Source organism: Netta rufina (genome assembly GCF_964035555.1).
Source record: "Netta rufina genome assembly, chromosome: Z".
NCBI lineage: Eukaryota > Metazoa > Chordata > Aves > Anseriformes > Anatidae > Netta > Netta rufina.
The window spans coordinates 49,379,854-49,398,550 of NC_140126.1; the positions used below are offsets into that span (position 1 = coordinate 49,379,854).

Sequence of the window (18,697 nt, forward strand, 5' to 3'; positions counted from 1 at the left end):
TTTTTTAGGTAGTAGATGTTACTTTTATAGGCAAACCCGCTAAAGAATTAGATGTTTTGCCCCTTTTTGTGTTAGCTTGCCACTTTGTGTCATCATCTTGTTTCACCCAAATAGCATATAAGGTGTCAGAACTTAAAAATTTACAAAAATGAGACTGCTCAGCTAAGAGTATCTTGAGAAAAATTGACTTGAAGCTCTAGTGCATGTATGTCTGCAGCAGTGGAAAATCCCATTTTTCCAATCATTAAATAGGTATTTAATCATCGTGCTAAAAATCATACCAATGCATGAGGGAAATTGGGTGATTAACTAAACGAGCTATCACTAGCTTCTGTTTTGTGTGTTTGACTGGCATTTTTGTTTTTTCTATAGGTATGCAGCCTTCTTTGCAGAAGTTCTTGGTGCATTACTTTAACCAAACAGGATAGTGTTTACTTGTGTTATTTTGGGCAGATTAAATAGAGTTAATTTGGAATTCTTTATTACTATTCAGTTCAAAAGCTTGGCCATCTCACTGATTTTGTTCCCAGAATACTTATATATGTCCCAACGTTTTTGTATCTTCTGAACGTGAAATAACATGAGAACTGAAGTTCACATCTCCTCTGTGCAATGAAACAGTGGAAAAAAATGTTTCTCCTTTTGATATACATGCTTCTCCTTTTTGATACATGCTGTAGTGACTTGTGTAATGAGCTTTTGTTAACAATTCGTCTTCATACAATGCTAAGGAGGATTCTTTCATCAACCTTCACTAGAGCACTTTGCATTTATCTGTTTTATTCAACCTTTGCCTTTCAAAATATTTTTCTGAAAGAGTATTTGTTCCACTTTGTGTACAATTGACCCGTTCAGAGACTGTTTTAGTGAATCCTTAAAACTTCATCCTGTGTAAACCTTGTTCCTGCTTTCCTCATTTGAAACAATGACATACTTAGATTCTTCATATTTGGGTATGCTGCAGCATATTGGCAATTTTTATACCCTCACTCATGTTTTTATCAACATCAGAGTAGGAATCCGAATGTGAATTTTGAGAAAACTTTCAGAAGAGTGTGCAATGAAGTGGCACTGTCTGGAAACTCCAGTATCTCAAAGTTTTGTGAATTATGTGCATCATCTGTGTGTTATATCTGAAACAGCCTTTGTACTGCCTCAAGACAGTCTTGGAACAGGTTGATTGTCATATAACTTTATATTGCATATCGTGTTTAAGAGGAGTATGAAAGACTAGCAAAACAAGACTGGTCTCCACATGGAAAATATGTATACTATGATTTTAAGAGAACCTATTCAAGCCAAAAGATAGTTATGCACGTAAATACATGTAAATTCATTTGATTTATCCTGTAAGATGGAGATTTTCTGCCTTGGATTGGTGGACATAAGTTTCTAGTGCGTGTGTATGCGTTAAATAAATGAACATAGATTCAGGATAGTTCTCATGCTGAGCACGATAATTAATTGGATGAACCAGTTAAATGATCAGCTTGTCAGGTTCTGTTTCTTTTTGGGCAACACTTGTGGTCTACTTGGGCGTTTCATACCATGTGTGTTAAAGGGGCATCTTTCTCTCGTCATCCAATATTGGAACGGGGATCTACTGAACATAAACTCTGGTCTGCAGCATATTCCATTTGTAGAGCTGCACATATCTTTAACTGTGTGCATTAGTGTGTTATTAAAAGTGATTTTCTCCATAAAAGTGGGCTTGCAGTGTTAGCCATCAAAACTTAGTTACTGACCTGTTAATATAATAGACTATGGATATGTACATTTTTAACTTCAGCATTGTCTTTTCTGTGGCTACAGAAACAAAAATGCTTTTCCTAGCTGTGTCAGAAAGTCGGGTCAATAGTGGAAGATACAAGAAACCTTGGGAAGTGCTGACTTATTCTGGCAGAAGTACACGTTCCTAATACATTAGATGGATATTGCCTTAGGGTGCGGAACATAAGTTCTTGTATCTATTCAGGTTAATCCAATTCTTAATTTACAGCAGACTACTCATGATTCTCTGAAAAATTTTAGTTTTGAATGACTCATAGAAAAAAAAAATCAGTGAAAAGATTTTAAATCAGTTCCTCAAAAGTTACTTCTTTATTGATGTGAATTTGAAGTTTATTCATGTTTCTTGTAGAATACGTAACCCCTGCAGAGGAAGACTAAGAAAAAAAAACAAAAACAAAAACATTTTTTTCATTGTTAATTAAATTTTCATGATAAGTATGGATAAGTGTTAAGTTTGAACTCAAAAGTGCATGCATTTCATAGGCAGTGTAACAGTGCTTGAATTCAACACAGTTTTGAAACTAGCGTGTAACATAAATAAAAGTTATACAAGAAAGAGAAATCTGATTAAGACATTTCTGAAAGTTCTTATTACTAAACAGTGGTTCGGCTATGACATAAATATTGATGGATGGAGTCACAGAGGACTTCTAAATTTTAATCTAAACTTGTAGAGAGTAGTGTTCAGAGTTAAGCTTTTGAGAACTAATCTCATGATTGAAAAATACCACAGGTCACCTTGTACTAGGGATAACAAGGGTGATAGAAAAGCGAAGATCTGGCCGCAACAGAGGAGCCTTTGCTTCTACTGCATATTAGAAGATATTATTATGTTCGCTAATGAAAATGAAATGCAGTCTGTCTGTGTTTTGTCATCAGTAATTGAACACTTTGACTATCAGCATATGGCCTTTATAGAGTATTAAAATGGCCATTTTAGTTAAATACCAGATTAATTTGGCAGTGATTGCATTCAAGTACATTCATAAACAGAGGTTTACATGAAAAAGGTAATTGACTCTATTGTGTGAAGTAATTTCTACTTAAATAATTTTTGTTCCAGATTTGTACTATGGTGGAGAAGCTTTTTCTGTAGAGCAGCCACAGTCATTTACTTGTCCTTATTGCGGAAAAATGGGTTATACGGAAACATCTCTTCAAGAACATGTTACTTCTGAGCATGCAGAAACATCAACAGAAGTGGTAAGAAGCTTCAGAATTGGTTTTTAATTGTGGTGGAAAAATATGAAAAAGAATCTTCTGGGAAATTGGTACAACATCTTTCTTGAAGCATGAATTCATTTAAATGCTTTTTCAGATGTACCTACGTTTGGCAGTGACATCCAAATTCTTCCGTGTTTTAAGGGTATCCTTGGATAATAAGCTTGCTTTTCTTTCATGATAGCTGTTTGTTTGCCATAATGTAAATGCTTGGGGGCTTATTATGCTGTAAGACAATATTTAAAGTGTTCTCCTGGTTATTCTTTATAGCAGTGTCTCCCTTTTTACAGCCTGTATGTAATTGCCAGATGAGTTTACAGTGTCCTGTGAGACCATAGCTATGCCAGTCTGTTGTAACTCTTAAGACAGAGGAGGGTGTGCAGCAGCAGCAGATGTCTGCTTAACTTTCAAGGAATTCTATGGAAGAAAATAAACCTGTTTTCTTCAAGCCTACTGAAGCCTATTCATGTGTTAAGGAATACTGAGGGGAAGGTAACTTGTCGACTGTTGTGAGGCTCTGATCTTTCCTGAAAACATAAGGAACTGAAACAGTTTACTTTTAGCAGTGACACTGTAGGATCATGAGTTATCTTAGTGACACACTGAAGCTTTATAATCTCCTTCATTTTTCTCTTTAACTTTGCACCTTTCAGACGTAGTGTCAATAATTGAAAATTCCACATTTGGATGACTTTTCTTTTGTGGTTTGGTGTTGTAGTTCAGATTTGCACCACTTGATGTCAGTGGTATGTTCGTGACACAGAGTATCAAGATTCTAGGTTTATAAATGTGGCATGTCCTTGTTTGTGGCTGAAGCTTCTAGAATTCCATATATAAAGCCCAAATTTGTGTTCGTAAACACCTGCTACCCAACTGGTTTCTGAAGGAGTTGTGTGTGTTAAATTAGTCTTTCCTCTTCTGGAGTCAGCCTGCAAAATTATCATCTCTGTTTCAAATAATGATAAAGGACCGTATTTTAATCCTTGAATATGGTTGCATATGTTTGTGCTAAGTATTGACTCCAGCTTTTCTGATAAATGTTTAGTGTGCAAAAGAGGTGAGACTGCTTGGGTACTGGAGACTTACTGCAGATGGTGTAAAGCCATCACCTAACTGAGAAGGAAATCTTGTTGGTTCTAAACTTATGTGATCTTGGATTTCCAAGCAACTATTCTTGTTTAGGTAGTGACCTTTTAGTCCTAATAGTAGATCTGAGTATAAAAGCTATTTTTTAACTGACATCTTTAGGAAAGTTTCCAGGGATGGAGCAACTTTTATTTTGTTTATGGTCACTCTTTACTTCCCACTCATCTTTTTAAATAAATAAGCCCAAAGAATTCTGGCCCACCAGAGGGAAGAAATGTAACAAAATAAAAATAAAACATTTTACTGTTAATAATTTTGACAAGTGAAGACTGAATTTTGCCACTTTTGTATTCAGAGTGGTACAGATAAGAAAATGATTTTCTGTTTATTTTCTCGTGTATTTGGCATTGGTGCATGTAACGATATTAGGTACTTGTGGACAGGAAGAGTTTGACAATATTTTCTTAAAAGATAATTTAATGCTGGATACTTTTAATCAAAAAATTGCACTGGCATCTATGGTAGAGATTGGAAATTTTGTGATAGATTAAGGTTTGTAAGCTTACACAATGTAAAGAGAATAAATTGTGAATGAGCCGTAAGGTCAGGGTGCTTGATATGTTGTTGATAAAGTTGATGAGAGCTTTCTCACAATAACAAAACAGGAGCTATTCAGATTGTATTCTTCAAGAATAAAATGGAGAAAATTATCTCTTCCATTAAGTGACAGGATTTCTGGAAGATCAGTGTAGCTTTATGCCCTGGAAGGAAATAGGGCCTTCCTCGGGACTCATTCTAACATGTCCATGTCCTTCTTGTGCTGGGGACCCCAGAGCTGAATGCAGTGCTCCAGGTGGGGTCTCACAAGAGCAAAGCAGAGAAGTTATTTTGTGTGTTTTTTCTTTAATATGTGACTGTTTGTTTTGTGGATGCCTGGAATGTGATTTTTAAAGTTTAAGAACCACACAATCACAGAATCGTCTAGGCTGGAAGAGACCTCCAAGATCACCCAGTCCAACCTCAGACCTAACACTAACAAGTCCTCCACTAAACCATATCCCTAAGCTCTACATCTAAACCTCCTTTAAAGACCTCCAGGGATGGTGACTCACCCACTTCCCTGGGCAGCCTGTTCCAGTGCCTCACAACCCTTTCGGTAAAGAAGTTCTTCCAAACATCTAACCTAAAACTCCCCTAGCTCAACTTAAGCCCATTCCCCCTCGTCCTGTCACCAGGCACGTGGGAGAACAAACCAACCCCCACCTCTCTACAGCCTCCCTTGAGGTACCTAAAAAGAGCGATAAGGTCGCCCCTGAGCCTCCTCTTCTCCAGGCTGAACAAGCCCAGCTCCCTCAGCCGCTCCTCGTAGGACTTGTTCTCCAGGCCCCTCACCAGCTTCGTCGCCCTTCTCTGCACCCACTCAAGCACCTCGATGTCCTTCTTGTAGCGAGGGGCCCAAAACTGAACACAGCACTCGAGGTGCGGCCTCACCAGAGCCAAGTACAGGGGGACGATCACTTCCCTAGCCCTGCTGGCCACACTGCTTCTTATGCAAGCCAGGATGCTGTTGGTCTTCTTGGCCACCTGAGCACACTGCTGGCTCATATTCAGCTGACTATCCACCATCACTCCCAGGTCTTTCTCTGACTGAGGTCAAACTGACAGGCCTATAGTTTCCCGGGTCTACTTTGTAGCTGGGCGTCACATTTGCTAGCCGCCAGTCAACTGGGACCTCCCCCGATAGCCAGGACTGTTGATAAATGATGGATAGTGGCTTGGCCAGCTCCTCCACCTGTTCTCTCAGTACCCTTGGGTGGATCCCATCCGGCCCCATCGACTTGTGCACATCCAAGTGCCGTACCAGGTCGCCAAACATTTCCTGTTGGATAGTGAGGGCCACATCCTGCTCCCCATCCCCTTCCGCCAGCTCAGGGTGGTGGGTATCCAGAGAACAACCGGTATTGCCGCTAAAGGCTGAGGCAAAGAAGGCATTAAGCACCTCCGCCTTTTCCTCATATTTTGTAACAAGGTTTCCCCCCACATCCAGTGAAGGATGGAGATTCTCCTTAGTCCTCCTTTTTGTGCTGATGTATTTATAAAAACATTTTTTGTTGTCTTTAACAGCAGTAGCCAGATTGAGCTCCAAATGAGCTTTGGCCTTCCTAATTTTGTCGCTGCAGAGCCTCGCAACATCCTTATAGTCCTCCTGCATGGCCCGCCCTCTTTTCCAAAGATTACAGACCCTCTTTGTTCTCCTAAGCTCAAGCCACAACTCTGCTCAGCCAGGGCTCTTCTTCCCTGCCGGCTCGTCTTTGGGCACGTGGGGACAGACCGCTCCTGAGCCATTAAGATTTCCTTCTTGAGGAGCGCCCAGCCTTCCTGGACCCCTCTGCCCTTCAGAACCGCCTCCCAAGGGACTCTGCCAACCAGTGTCCTCAGCAGCTCAAAGGCAGCCCTGCTGTAGTCCGAGACTGTGGTTTTACTGATCCCCCTCCTTGATCTCCTCTCAAGAATGGAGAACTCCACCATCTCGTGGTCACTCTGCCCAAGACAGCTCCCGACAATCACATCTCCCACCAGTCCTTCTCTGTTTGTGAAGAGAAGGTCTAGCGGGGCACCACCCCTGGTAGGCTCACTAACCAGCTGCGTCAGGAAGCATCTTCCACGCTCTCCAGAAACCTCCTAGACTGCTTTCTCAGGGCTGTGTTGTGCTTCCAGGATATGTCTGGGAAGTTGAAGTCCCCCATGAGAACAAGCGCCGATGATTTCACAACTTCTGCCAGCTGCCTGCAGAACTCCTCATCCGTCTCCTCATCCTGGCTCGGCGGTCTATAACAGACCCCCACCAGGATGCTTCCCTTGTTGGCCTTCCTGCTGATCCTAACCCATAGGGACTCAACCCTATCATTCCCAGCCTCAAGTTCCACAACATCAAAACTCTCCCTGATACAGAGAGCCACACCACCACCCCTTCGTGCTGCCTGTCCCTTCTGAAGAGCCTGTAGCCAGACATTGCAGCACTCCAGTCATGAGAGTGGTCCCACCACATTTCCGTGATGGCAACCAAGTCGTAGCCTGCCTGCCACATGATCGCTTCCAGCTCCTCCTGTTTCTTACCCATGCTGTGTGCATTGGTGTAGATGCACTTCAGCTGGGCCATTGCCTTCTCCTCTGGCTTAGCCATTATTCCCCCTGGCACACCTCCAACACAAGCCTTATTTCAGCCCTGTCTCCCTTTTTAGCTAGTTTAAAGCCCTCTCGATGAGCCCTGTCTAGTGACTGACTAAGTGATAGGAGTTCTACTTTGTGTAAACTTACAAATTTGTTTTTTCTCTTTGTCATTTCAGATTTGTCCAATCTGTGCAGCATTACCTGGAGGGGATCCCAATCATGTCACAGATGACTTTGCAGCTCATCTTACACTGGAACACAGAGCTCCTAGAGATTTAATATCCTTTCCTAAGATGACAGACAGAAGTTGAAGAAGTCTCTTTCATTTAGTAGACATGACTACTTGTATTGATACTGTTTTTTTTTCTTTTTTAATCAAGGGGTTATACCTCTGGTTTTCCTGGAACTTAAAAGTTGCTGGAGATTTGTATGTCGAAACTTCCTTTCTAGTAAAAACAAAACAAAACCATAAATATTAGACGGTGAATAGCCTATAGGTATGTTTCACACTGTGTTTTGATTTAAAAAAAAAATCCTACTTACATTGTGGTTTATCCTGCCTGGTCATTAGTCTTGATTTTATGTATCCAGAATCAACAGTGGGTTTTAATTATTTGTGATGTGAAGACAGTGATCTGAGGATGATTTGAGCTTAGCTGGTTTTGACAAATGTTCTATGACCATTCTTTAACAAGGTAGTTTCCTAGTGTCAACTACTGATATTTTTGTAGTATGAATTTCCCAGAATTCCTGGAAAACAAGTGGCTGTCTTTCAGTTACCTTAGCAGCAAATTATGCATATTTAAGTACATTTGATGGCTGGAAAGCTGAAAGAATTGTTAGGGTTAATTGATGCTTTAAATTTTTTATTATTAGATGAGGTTATATAGCGTACCTGCAAGTTATGTAGAGTACTTAAAGTAAGTAGTCTGAATTATTTCTTTGTGCATCTCATATAAACAAATGGACAAAAAGACTACATTACTACTTTGGTAATACCTTTTTTGGTTCAAAGATTTAGAAAGGAAAAAAAACACTTTGCAACTGAAGTTCATTATGCTAACAGAAGGAAGACATCGCTTAAGGAGATGTCTTCATTTCAGTTGTGATTGTGTTTGCACTTAAGCTTGTTAGTGTTTACCATAGTTTAAGGGTCAGGACAGACTAAACACACATGTTAATTACTACACATTAATTGGATCAGTGTAAAGGAATTCGGGTGTTCATGGCCTCTCTGAAGGAGTAATGTGTAATGCAAAGATCACTACAAATTTACAGGAAAGCAGTCATCCCTGCTTCCCCTTTCCTTGTGGGTGGAAGCAGGACCCTTAAGCATTAGGGAGGAGCTGGTGCTGAGTGTGGTGGCTCTGGGAATGTGAGCTTGGTCCCTGCTGTCCCTGGAGGTCCCAGCCTGGGGTCTTCCAAGGCAGTTGTGCCATCCTCCCTTTTGGGTAGAGGTGGGATGAGACTGATGAGGAAGGTATTGTCAATCATCCTTTTCAAATGCAGAGTAAGGCTTCAATGTCAGTCTTCACAAAATGGGTATTTCTTGGATATTTAAATATATATATATATATATATATATATATATATATATATATAAAATATATAAAATATATTATATATATTATATATATCATATATATTATAATATATTATAATATATTACATATATGTAATATATTATATACATATGTAATATAATACGTATATGTAATATAATATATATACATATAAATATATATATACATACATACGCTCCAACTTCCAGACCACTGGGTCTTTCCTGGCCTTGTTGACTGGTGTAATGAGTCATTGAGCACATATTCTCACACCAGGTTAGTTCTGTGGTTTCTGTCAATTTTGTGTTTTATGTAACACCTGCCCAATTGTGCTTTATCTAACAAAACGTACATCCCTAACAACTGCATAGCGATATACCAAAGGGTAAATTATGGGCCTCCAACATTAATGTAGTGGTACTGTAGGCCAGGAAACCTAAACTTTACTAGTTATGCAGTGAAAACAATTTCGTGCAGACATGCATGATGAGGTGTTTGACTGGTATTCATGTTTCTTCACCTTTTGTCCCCCCCTTCCATATCGGTGATGGCTGCCAGATAATGTACAGTTTGAGTGTTTGTTTATTGCTAGCTATATAGATTAAAAAAAAAAAAAAAAAGAAAGAAACATAAAAACTAGTATTTTCATGTACAGAGTAATGCTTCAATGTCACTCATTCCAGAAGGGATCTTTCTTGGACAAATAGATTCTTACTTCAGCAGGAAGATGTTTGAAAATTTATTAAATATATCTTCTCAGCCTTAGTAATCCATGTAGCTCTTGCATGGCTGTTCAGCTTATCTGTTTGTCACAAGTTAGGGTTTACAAAGGTTTTTCTTACCCTAGCATAGTTGCAGAGACTTCACTTTTGATCTTAAAGCACTTTAAAAGCTGCAGTTAGCAAACCTACCCCACAGTATCTTGAAAAATCTACAGAAACTGGTCTTTTCTATCAGGTCTGGTTATGGAGAAAGCTAGGGAAATGCATCCAGAAGCACCCAGTGTTAGCACACTTAGAGGTGGAAGGCACTCTGTGTGCTGGGCAAACTGTATTCTGTTCCGAGGAAGATTTTCCACCTGCACCCTAGATGTTGTATTTTAACGCTGTAGCAGAACAGGTTTGAAAGGCAAGTGTTCTGTAAACTTTCTTTTAATAATCATTTGTTCTTTCTTACCATAAGAAGTCTGGCCATTTTTTTCAATCTTAAGTTATTGACCTCTGCAATGTCCTGAGGTTCTGCACTGTACCTGTATGTTTTGTAAAAAGTACATTGGACACTAATACCACACTGTAGTAGATAATGTACAAGTGGTGTCTTAATTTGAGAGCCTGTAAAAATACATGAGTTGAAATTTAAGCATCAGATGGGAAGTGAAGGGAAATAAGGAAAATGAAAGAAATCATTCTCATAATTGGAATTCGTGGTATTTGTTTGGTTAAAAAAGGGAAGGTAAAACAAAGGAGTGTGGTGAAGGTGCTAAATTCATGCAAAGTTTTAAGGACTGAAGTACTGAAATTTCTTGGATGAAGTTTCTGGCACGAAGTACAAAAGTCAAAAGGAATACAGTAATTGCTGTGTACTTTTATTAGGCAATAAGCTTTTTATTTTCAGTATTTAATGTAGGAATTGGGGAAGGGGAATAAGTCCATGTCTCTGATAACTTGGGTTGAACATGTGATGTCAATTGAGACTACTTAGCAGAAGTCTTTGATCTTAGGAAAAAAATCCATCTTGGTATTTCTAAGACACAGTAAAAAGCTAAAGAAATACGAGGAGTCTGGTGTGCAGAGTGAGGTTCAGATCTGTATGTCCGACTTGCACCACAGCTACACTGCACCTTAGCTTTGCTTTAGAAGCTGTGTGATTATTTTAGGCATGTGTGTACCTGGGTGCTTCACCCAGCAAATGTTCTTGTTGTTTAGTAGTCGATACAAAACAGCTCTGTTTCCTTAACTCGCTTCTTACGATGAATCCAGTGGTGTTCGGCATGTACGTCGAATGTTTCACCCAGGCCGGGGTTTGGGAGGACCCCGTGCGCGTAGATCAAACATGCACTTTACTAGCAGTTCCACTGGTGGGCTTTCATCTTCTCAGAGTTCATATTCTCCAAGCAATAGAGAAGCCATGGATCCTATAGCTGGTAAGAGCTGTAACCACTGATTTCACCCCCGTGTCCTCCTTATAGAGACGGAGAAAAGTTCAAGGTGACCGTGGCTGCACTGCTTTTGACTGGTGGCTGCTTGTTGATGAAAGCTGTGCTGCGCTGGGTTATCCCAGGGCCTGTGCCTGGGTCTCCTGAAGCTGAAACCACTGCCCCTGTAGCCTGTGCCTTTCATCCCAGAGAGTGCAAGGCTGGTTCCCAAAGCCTGTTATTCACAGGTGCTGCTTATTTTTACGAGCCATTGCGTCCTGCTTTCATCGCCTACTTCAGTACCTCTCGTTTTAATTTGTTATGAGTATTTATGGGGGAGACTTAGCATCTCAGTTTGATTTAGCACAAACCGTACACTCCAGAGCTGATGACAATGAAATGAGATTAACATGAGTGTTATTAACAGACATTGAAAATACGTTCAGCTTGTGTTCGGGCTGTGTGAATGGCAGACTTGCTAATATTGGAGGGTTTTTTTTAGGTGTACTTGTAAGTTCTTACATAAATGTGCTTGCTGGTGCACGCAAGCATTTGTAGCATATTTTGGTCAAGTTTAGAAAACCTGTGAATGAAGGAAGGTTGTCTCATTTTTAACACGAGAAAAATGTGAAGATGTTTCTAGGATTTCCAGAACAATTTGTTTAGTGTATGGTTAGCTTTGATTTGAAAATAACGTCTTTACAAGGAAGAAGAGAAGGAATGAAGACAATTCTAAAATGTAACTTTTTCCTGGTCAGAAATACGTTTTTATGCAGTGTTTTTTGACCATGCCAGTGTGTTAGGGAAACATGAGAACTTCCTGCTGTAATCCACCTTTGTTTCAGATGCTGAGTAGGCATAAATGCTTAAACTGGAACTTCCTTCTTCTAGGTTATTAATTCCACAGAGGTAGCCAGCCAGCTTAATTAACCATTGCCCTTGAAAGGGAAGCTGCCTTCCTTAAATGAGTCCCCTTTCCTTCCTTCTGCTGGCTCTGGTGCTCTGCTGACCCTCTGTGCCCTGCTTTAACACTTTTTCCCCAGCTGATTTAGCGTAACCCAGTAAAAGAAGAAAATAGCTTAAATGAGGTCACACTCAAAGGGTGGTGATCAATGGTTTTTCCTTAGGCCATGTCCTGTCCCAAGCAGGGGCTCCCAGACTGCAGAAGTTTGTTTTTTTTTGTCCCTGGAGAAGTGGAGGCTAAGCGCAGACATCATCACAGTGTTCCAGTACTTAAAGGGTGGCTTCAGAGGGGGTGAAGGCTCTCTCTTCACAAGGAGTCACATGGAAAGAGCAAGGGGCAAAGGGAACAGGCTGCAGCAGGAGAGGTCCTGTCCTGATACAGGAAAGAAATCTGTTAGAGTGAGAACAGTCAATCCCTGGAAAAACATTCCCAAGTACATGGTGGAATCCCCCAGCACTGGAGGTTTTCAAGGTGCTGAGGCTTTTTTTCAGCCTCAGAAGGCCTTCCCTCTTATGGGAGTTAAATACTGGATAAAGCAGCACTCTTCGCAACTTCATTTTTTTGTTTTGTTTTGTGTTTTTTTTTATGTAAGCCATTTTTGCAAAAGCACTTACAGTTCAGTGCTGTTTGCCTGGGTCTCCTCCTCATATCAAGCCTCTATCTCAAGCTCACGTCTGCTTCAAAGTACTGTTCAGCTATTCAATAAGCCTTAACTTAGGCTTAATTTACAGTGAGGATAAATGAATCCAAATCTTGTCTGACAGTTTGATTTTTCTTCCCTTTTAGTAAAACAATGAATAGGAAAGATGTCTCAAAGTTTTCTGTTTTAAGAATGATGGAGTTTGTAGTATCTGTTACATTCCTATATTTTTCTCTCTGGCCTTTTCTAGTAATTAAAATGGAATTAGAAGTTAGTGTTGGGATTATCAGTGCTGGTAAAACAAACCAAAAAAAAAAAAAACACTTGACCATTCTGAATTCCTGACACAGAAAAGAATTTCATTTTGCTTTATTAGACTTATTTAAAAGGGTTGTATTTTATTAGTGCGATGGAAGGAAAATTATCCTGACCTATGATAACTTTGCCCTCTTCTCCATGCCACGGTATCACACCCTACTTCCTCTGCCCTTGCACTAACTACAGCTAAGGAGTACACAACTTCGGGGTGTACAAGAGATTCTGCAGTAATGCATCAAACAGTAATTTACTGCTAGTATTTGATTCAAAAAATAATCTTCAGACAAAATTTGCTATAAGCGTTGCATCATTCAGAAAGGAGGACTTAAGGATGGACTTCTTAATTTCTAGAAGATTGCAGAAGTAAAAACTTCAACAGCAAACATGCTTGTCAACATTTTTGTGAGGCAATTCTTGAACAAGTTTCTATAGCTAAATTCATGTTATTAAATGTTTGAAATGACAGCACGTATTTCTCTCTTACACAATACAGCTTCTTTCTATGATACTAGGATGGCGAAACCTGTGTTTTGGGGGCATGTTTGTTGAGACAAAAATAAAATCACTAACCAAAGCCAAAATGAAGTATTTTCCTAATCATTCGGTATTTTGTCTTGAAGTTTCAGAGAACTGCTCCAGAGGATACTGTCCTTCACTGGGTATTCTCTATAGATGGGCTCTTTTGTTATTTAGCAGGCTTTAAACTTTTGACTTTTTTATTTGAAATAAATCTGCATATCTTGATCTTCCTTACCCTTTGAGATACTGAGTGTTGGGAATTTTTTGAAAAAAAAATTCATGGGCTCTCCAACATTATTTATATTGTATTTTTGTTGATTGAAAAAAAAAATAATGGATGCACTGGAATTCAGGGTGTATTCCTTCTGTTGTGTCGTAGTCACGTAACGTATTTCATCGTAATTATCTTTCTCTTCTCTGGCAGAGCTTTTATCTCAGTTGTCAGGCGTGAGGCGTTCTGCAGGAGGACAGCTCAATTCCTCTGGCCCTTCCGCTTCTCAGTTACAGCAGCTGCAGATGCAACTGCAGTTGGAACGACAACATGCACAGGCAGCGAGACAACAACTGGAGACTGCACGCAATGCAACTAGGCGTACCAACACGATCAATGTCAACACCACTATTACACAACCTACAGCAACCACCAACACATCTAACACAGAAAACAGTCAGCAGACTATCCAGAATTCCCAGTTTCTTCTTACAAGGTAACTTGTTCTGTGTGTTTTCTACAATACTTACCTCTTACCACTTCAGTTTTCCTTGGTCCTTCCAGAGACAAAGTTCAATTAAACTGTTATGTGTTTGGAATTAGACGCATGCCCTAGTAAAGCAGAGTCTTTTAGTGTCATCAAATTTATCCCAGAATTAGCAGAATTATCATCAACATATCCTGCACGATTAGATCTCAACAGTGGTCGCAATGAACTGAACCCTGAAAGGAGACTGCTTCCCTCTCTGAATTAATGTGCCACCCTTGAAAGAAAGATTTTTGTCCACTGAATCATCTGCTTTGTCAAATGTACTTAAAAGTGTGGTTGTAGACTACCACAAACACTCAAAATACCAGAGGAGCATTAAATGTCACATCTCTTTGTATATTGCAATCACAAGAAATATGGTGCTTATGAATTTTCCATTTCCATTTGTTTTTATCTACAATTAGGTGTTTGTATTTAAAGGTATAAAATGTTCATCAAAAACTTACTTGCTTGATCCACATTTTCGACAGAAATATCCAAGAGTAGAAGTTCATAGGTGGCCTGTAGGGACTTACTCTGCTTTTGGAAGTATTCTGTGGTGGTCTAGTGCTTGCAAAACAGAGAGACAATCTCACAAGTGCACTGAGGTGTTGTTTTCTTTTTCCCCCCAACTACAAATGTCTTAAAGGATTAGGCTTGAAGATGGCTTTCAGCAAATCTCGAAAGGAAAATACTTTTGAGTTTTGGCTTTATGAGCTACTTGTGACTCCAGGCAAGAGACTTCTGCCAGATCCCTCACTGAGTCTGTAGTTAACATACCGTGCTTTTGTTTGTACTTGGTAGCATCTTTTCAAACCTTCTGTCTGCTCCTGAGCAATGGGTAAACATTAATTGCTGCACCTCAACTTCAGGAGGAACAAAAGCATTACATAACTAGATTGTGATTGTTTTTCTGACTATGTCCAGTGAAAGGAGCATTTCCAGTGATTCAAGCATGTAGAGTAAAGCCATAATGGGGAGAGAGGGAGAGAGAGAGGAAGTCAGAAGATAGTATTGTTTAACAGGAAATTAATCGGTATTAAAAGATGATTAATATTAATATTTCTTCGCATTTCCTGTGCAAAGAAACCTGGATTTCAGTTGTCATGCCTTGCTGATTTTTATCGAAGTCCAAAATAATACTGTGTGATGTCTTTCAATCAGCAGCTCATTATTATTTGAGAAACTTAATCAAAGTACATGCAAATGTCCCCGAGTTATTTCCAGAGTGCGAGTGAGCAGTTCCCTTTTCTACCAGGGCATGTGCTGTCAACTAAGAGAAGTGGTAGAAAATGCTTTATCGTGCCTTGGTGATTTGTAGGCATTATGTGTGCAGTAAAAGCAGGCAGGAGTGTCCCGAGGCAGGGGTCTTTGTGTGCCTTCCAGCGTGCGCCAGAAGTGTCACCAGCGAAATGCGCTTTCACCGACTGCCTGTCCCTTCTGTTTCCCTGCTGCTGTACAGGTTGAACGATCCGAAGATGTCAGAAGCAGAGCGTCAGTCAATGGAAAGAGAACGGGCAGACTGCAGCCTGTTTGTTCAAGAGCTTCTACTGTCCACTTTGATGCAGGAAGAAAGTTCCTCCTCAGACGAGGATGAGCGGGGGGAAATTGCCGATTTTGGTGCTATGGGCTGTGTAGATATTATGCCTCTAGATGTTGCTTTAGAAAACCTAAATTTAAAAGAGAGTAATAAAGGAAACGAGCCTCCTCCACCTCCTCTTTGATGACATCCCACTTTGCAGACAATGTCCTCTGTGCTGTATTTGCCAATGAAAGTGGACAACAACTATCTTGGGTTTGTTTTGGTGATTGTAATTTCAGGTCTGTCACTCTTGTTACATTGTGTACATTCAAAAGAAAGAGAGAAAAGATATATATGATAATCATTTCCACTTAACTAATTTTTACTTCTAGCAGGTAAATGTAGGTTGCAGTGCAGAGCAAAAAGCTCTGTGCCCTGTACCTTGACATGCAAAAGGCTCTCCTAATACTCCACATTCAAACTGAAGAGAAAAAAAAAAAAAAAGAAAAATCTCTAATGAAGCTGCTGTGTGTATTTATGAATATTAATGAATAAAAACTGCTTGGATGGTTTACCTTAACTACTGCATGATGTTTTTTGCAGCGTGCATGAGTTTTAGTGACCTTGTCATTTAAAAATTTAAATACAAGGAGCAGAACTATAAAACCCAAAGCTTTCCCATTATTCAAAGGTTACATAACGAAAAGGTTAGTGCAGTTTGTGGCCACAAAGTAGCTTTTGAATAATATGTGACAGAATGACACCTGTATGTGCTGTTCCTGCACACGATGGAAACTGCAGTGGGTTTATATTGTCGTGACCGGGGTGTGGCATTTTGCTATATGTGATCATTATGTTGCCCTGTTATTCATCACGTCAATGTGGAGTTGAACTTCATTTTATGCATCTGTAGGAGACACAACAATAAGACCACTGCTGGAAGCTACTGCAAGGGGCTTTTGTGTGCCCTGAAATCAAATGATGTTCACTTTTGTTTAAAGTTTTTCTTTTTTGTGGTTGTTAATTTTTTTTTTTTAATTGTTAAACATGTTTTATTCAGGTGTAGATGATTCATATATTTGCTGTGTTTAAAAAAAAAAAAAAAGTTAACCTGGATCATGTTGTCTTAGTTTAAAAAGCCTTTCACAGCCTCAATCATATTTTGAGTTATTTATGTATTTGCTTAATAGTTTGCAGAGACATGTTAGTATCAGGAGAGCTTGAGGATTTGGATCCCCAGATTGTCATTATATTACAACTGAATTCTTAATGCTAACTTTAGCACCTTCTATTTATTGTTCTTTTTTGGTTATTTTTGCTGGTATAAAAAAAGTTCTAAAAGTCTTTTAGTTGAATCGTGACACCTACATGCCTATATTGCTAGCCCTAGTGGTGTAAAAAAAAAAGTGCACTGTTCTTGTGCATATGTGTTCATAATAGCCCAAGGACAAGGACAGAAGAGGTGTGTTTGGTTTTGGCTTTCTTTCCTTTTCTGTTCTGTGGTTGTTTTTTTGTTTTGTTTTGTTTTGTTTTGTTTTGTTTTTTTTGAATGTAAAGTTAGATTATAAAAACAAAAGTGCACACAGCTTCTGATTTAAAAATAATAATAATAATAATAATTAAACTAGGCTTATAACATAATGGTGTCTTTCCAGATCTTTCTCACCTCACCCCCTCTCTCTTTCTCTGTATCCTTCCATCTCTGCAGCATTGCTAGCATTGTAGAGTAAATTTACAGACTTGAACACCAGGTGGTGTTCTCAGCAGAACTGTGACATGTATGCTAATCCAAAATAACAGCAGCAAAAGAAGCAACCCTATAGACTGAGGTTTAAAGTTCCATCCTTTTTTTTTTTTATATATAATAATAAAATCCTCAAATCCTGATTGTTTCCACATAGAGCAGCACTAGCTTTGTTTTCTTTCAGTCTCTGCAACAGAAAATGTTCTAAGGGAAAATTTACATGAGGCCTCTGGTTATCCTTAGAGTTACCCCGAGTAGGGACTTTTTTTTTATTTTATTGATTGTTGAGGATTTTCAAAAGTTTTTCAAGTTGTAGTCTTTTCAAACACATCTTCTGCACATTACAATAAGACACACGGTTCAATAAAGCATTTTCAAGACTGTTGTTCAGTTGATTTTCTTTGTTGTTGATGTATTTACACAGACAGTTTTGTTCCAGAGCTTTCTGTAGCTGTCCTTAATTCCAGCTCTATAGAAAGTCAGTTCATGTGAAAATCCTGGGTGAGTGATGTAAATGTGTTTGATGACTTGTGCGCACTGGCAGGGGCTGAAGTAAGGAATCCAAGCCTCTTTGCAGGTAGGTGAACTGGCTCTTCTCTGTGCATGTTGTGACTTGGGGTCTGTGGCTGGGCTCGAGGACATTTGCATCACATCATTCCCACACTCTGCTTACTGGGAGAAGGATGTAAACCGATGCTATCTGCGTTTAGACTTGAGTATGTGCTGACTTGCATGTACCAGTCAGGCCTCTTAGGGGTGGTTTTTTTTTTGTTTGTTTTTGTTTTTTGTTTTAGAAATAATATAAAATGACTACTAGGTAAGTGTTTATTCTAGTAGTCCACCAATTTGTACTTGCAGGGCAGCATTTTTTCTTTGGGGGGGCTTTCACAGCATTGCATTCTTGGGTGTTTCGTAAACACTTTTCCAAAAAATCCTGAAAATGCATGCTACAGTGAAAAGAGTATTCAGAAACTTCCCAGAAGCATTGGATATTTTTTTTCCCCCAGGGGAGTAGAAGTGGGGGGATCTACCATTTCATAGAAGTGAGCCTGAGTGCTCTGTGCTCACAAAATACTGTGAGTTCAATGTGGCAAACAGAACGAAAGTGCATTTTAGCTTCCATCCACCTCTTGTCATTGTTTACTGGTGGTCTGGGATGTTTGGGGTGTGGGGGTGTTTGTGTGGGCTGCTGTTTTGGGGGTGGGAGGTTCGTTTTGTTTTTCTTCCACCCTCCTTTACCACAGGTGTGGTTTGTAAGGCCTTTATCGTAGGCATGGAGGTGTGG

At 39.5% G+C, this 18,697-nt stretch overlaps 1 protein-coding gene across 2 annotated transcripts in view; it reads left to right on the forward strand.

The window, feature by feature from the left end:
- Nucleotides 1–17,797, forward strand: part of KCMF1 (potassium channel modulatory factor 1) — a 48,534-nt gene extending 30,737 nt beyond the window's left edge. For both annotated transcript variants that reach the window (XM_084305427.1, XM_084305428.1), the window contains 5 exons: nt 2,855–2,994; nt 7,446–7,547; nt 10,800–10,974; nt 13,831–14,113; nt 15,609–17,797. In XM_084305427.1, coding sequence (XP_084161553.1) covers nt 2,855–2,994; nt 7,446–7,547; nt 10,800–10,974; nt 13,831–14,113; nt 15,609–15,870 — 962 coding nt within the window. In that variant the 3' untranslated portion in view covers nt 15,871–17,797. The remainder of the gene's footprint in view (nt 1–2,854; nt 2,995–7,445; nt 7,548–10,799; nt 10,975–13,830; nt 14,114–15,608) is intronic.
- The last annotated feature ends 900 nt before the right edge of the window (nt 17,798–18,697 follow it).